The sequence below is a fragment of the Rhinopithecus bieti genome, unplaced genomic scaffold (assembly GCF_001698545.2).
Source record: "Rhinopithecus bieti isolate Rb0 unplaced genomic scaffold, ASM169854v2 scaffold_1673, whole genome shotgun sequence".
Taxonomy (NCBI): domain Eukaryota; kingdom Metazoa; phylum Chordata; class Mammalia; order Primates; family Cercopithecidae; genus Rhinopithecus; species Rhinopithecus bieti.
This window is the reverse complement of record NW_016804690.1, coordinates 471,117-473,830: the sequence shown is the minus strand read 5'-3', so window position 1 is coordinate 473,830 and position 2,714 is coordinate 471,117. Positions and strand designations below refer to the sequence as shown.

Sequence of the window (2,714 nt, the reverse complement as noted above, 5' to 3'; positions counted from 1 at the left end):
CCTCCCGGGTTCACGCCATTCTCCTGCCTCAGCCTCCCGAGTAGCTGGGACTACAGGCGCCCGCCACCTCGCCCGGCTAGTTTTTGTATTTTTTATTAGAGACGGGGTTTCACCATGTTAGCCAGGATGGTCTCGATCTCCTGACCTTGTGATCCGCCCGTCTCGGCCTCCCAAAGTGCTGGGATTACAGGCTTGAGCCACCGCACCCGGCCTTTTTTGTTATTTTTAGTAGAGATGGGGTTTCACCATATTGGTCAGGCTGGTCTTGAACTCTTGACCTCAGGTGATTCACCCGCCTTGGCTTCCCAAAGCCCTGGGATTACATTTGTGAGCCACCACCCCCAGCCAACTGCTTAATTTCTATCTAATTAGCATGCCACAATTTATTTGTAAGTATTTGTAAGTTCCTGGATGGCAGGGATCAGATGTTGCTTTTATATTCTACGGTGTCATCCATGCAGTACATTCTTTAATAATATCAAGTTAATCTAGTTGCATGTATTTGTTGTTAATTTTACAAATAAGCCAGGAATTTAGTCCCTTGGAACGTGATGGAAGAGAGTCCTAGAGGGTCGAGTGTATTCAACTGCTGCTGAAATGTAGACTGCTTTTTGTTTAGAATTCCCTCTGCTGCGGCTGCGGCTGCGGCTGCGGCTGCTGCTGCTGCTTTTATTTTTTTAAGAGAGAGGAGGGAGGCAGGTCTCATGGTTTCCCTTCTCAGTGTTTGTATCAACCATTCATCAGTCATCTTTGAAAGAACCCAGTAATACTCATTTTTCATCTTGCTGTATTTTTTTCCCTTCTAGGTGAGGAAAATAGCAGCTGAATACTATGACAACCTCCCCCACTACAATTCCTGGATAAAAGTACTGTATGATTTTGTGATGGATGATACAATAAGTCCCTACTCAAGAATGAAGAGGCACCAAAAAGGAGAGATGGTGCTGGAGTAGATATCATTAGTGCCAAAGGGATTCCTTTCCGAAACTTTAGATGATAAAGTGGAAGTTTTGCATTATTAAACTTGAGACCAGGGATGCTTAGAAGCTCTCCTGGCACAATTTCAGAGTAAGAGTTCAGTGATATCAAGAAATGAATCTGGCTTTTAAACAGTCAGCCTGACTCTATACCGCTGGGCTTCACTCACAGGAAACTTGTGACTTGTGTATTATCGTCATTGAGGATGTTTCACTCATGTCTGTCATTTTATAAGCATATCATTTTAAAAGCTTTTAAAAAGCTATTTCGCTGGGCACGGTGGCTCATGCCTGTAATCCCAGCACTTTGGGAGGCCAAGGTGGGTGGATCACCTGAGGTCAGGAGTTTGAGACCAGCCTGGCCAACATGGTGAAACCCCGTCTCTACTAAAAATGCAAAAATTAGCTGGGCATGGCAGCGCATGCCTGTAATCCCAGCTACATGGGAGGCTGAGGTGGGAGAATTGCTTGAACCCAGGAGGCGAAGGCAGAGGCTGCCGTGAGCCAAGATTGTGCCACTGTACTCCAGCCTGGGCAACACAGCAAGACCCCATCTCAAAAATAAATATATATAAAAAATAAAAGCTATTTCTAGTTTATTTCACTATAAAGTTTTGCTTTATTAAAAGCTAATAAACAGCTATTAATCACAGTGTGTTAGTATTTGTTACATTTTGTATTTCACTATCTTTATTACATTTTGTATTTCACTATCTTTATAATATGGTAACCTGGGTACGGGGAACTTTAAAATTTTATCTCAAAATAATTTTAAAAGCCTGAGATACGATATAGCATAAAAGATGGGATGAAAATATATTTCACCATAAGCTGAATTGCTCATTTAAAAATTTTAGCTATCATGGCCAGGCGCGGTGGCTCAAGCCTGTAATCCCAGCACTTTGGGAGGCCGAGACGGGCGGATCACGAGGTCAGGAGATCGAGACCATCCTGGCTAACACGGTGAAACCCATCTCTACTAAAATACAAAACTAGCCGGGCGAGGTGGCGGGCGCCTGTAGTCCCAGCTACTCGGGAGGCTGAGGCAGGAGAATGGCGTAAACCCGGGAGGCGGAGCTTGCAGTGAGCTGAGATCTGGCCACTGCACTCCAGTCCGGGCGACAGAGCGAGACTCCGCCTCAAAAAAAAAAAATTTAGCTATCATATATGGGACTCGAATTAGACACTGTTGAATCCTGTACAGCCTTACTCATAAATAAAGTACTTACTGAATTTCCACCATTCAACTTCATGTTTCAGATGTGTTGACTCTCACATTAGAAACTGCTCAATTGATAAAGACTTTCATGTTATTTCACTGCAGTGGGAACTGGCTGTGGTCTGATGGTAGATCATGGGTCTCAGGTAGCTGGTAGCATGGGCTGTTAGGTCAGCAGTCTTGCTTACCTCAGATATGTCACTTGGATAAATTTAGTGTAATACGTTGAATTATTTTAAAAATACATTAACAGCTGGGTGTGGTGGTTCACACCTGTATTCCATACTTTGGAAAGCTGAGGCAGGAGGATTGATCGTTTGAGACCAGCCTGGGCAATATAGTGAGACTTTTTTTTTTTTTTTGGGAGATGGAGTCTCACTGTATTGCCCAGGCTGGAGTGCAGTGGTGCGATTTTGGCTCACCACAACCTCTGCCTTGTGGGTTCAAGCGATTTTCCTGACTCAGCCTCCCAAGTAGCTGGGATCACAGGCGTGCACAACCATGCCCAGCTAATTTTT

General features: G+C 44.2%; 1 protein-coding gene across 2 annotated transcripts in view; it reads left to right on the top strand.

Annotated features, from left to right (window-relative positions):
• The window catches only part of DEGS1 (delta 4-desaturase, sphingolipid 1), an 11,560-nt gene extending 9,931 nt beyond the window's left edge, over nucleotides 1-1,629 (top strand). For both annotated transcript variants that reach the window (XM_017869946.1, XM_017869947.1), the window contains exon 3: nucleotides 807-1,629. In XM_017869946.1, coding sequence (XP_017725435.1) covers nucleotides 807-953 — 147 coding nt within the window. In that variant the 3' untranslated portion in view covers nucleotides 954-1,629. The remainder of the gene's footprint in view (nucleotides 1-806) is intronic.
• The last annotated feature ends 1,085 nt before the right edge of the window (nucleotides 1,630-2,714 follow it).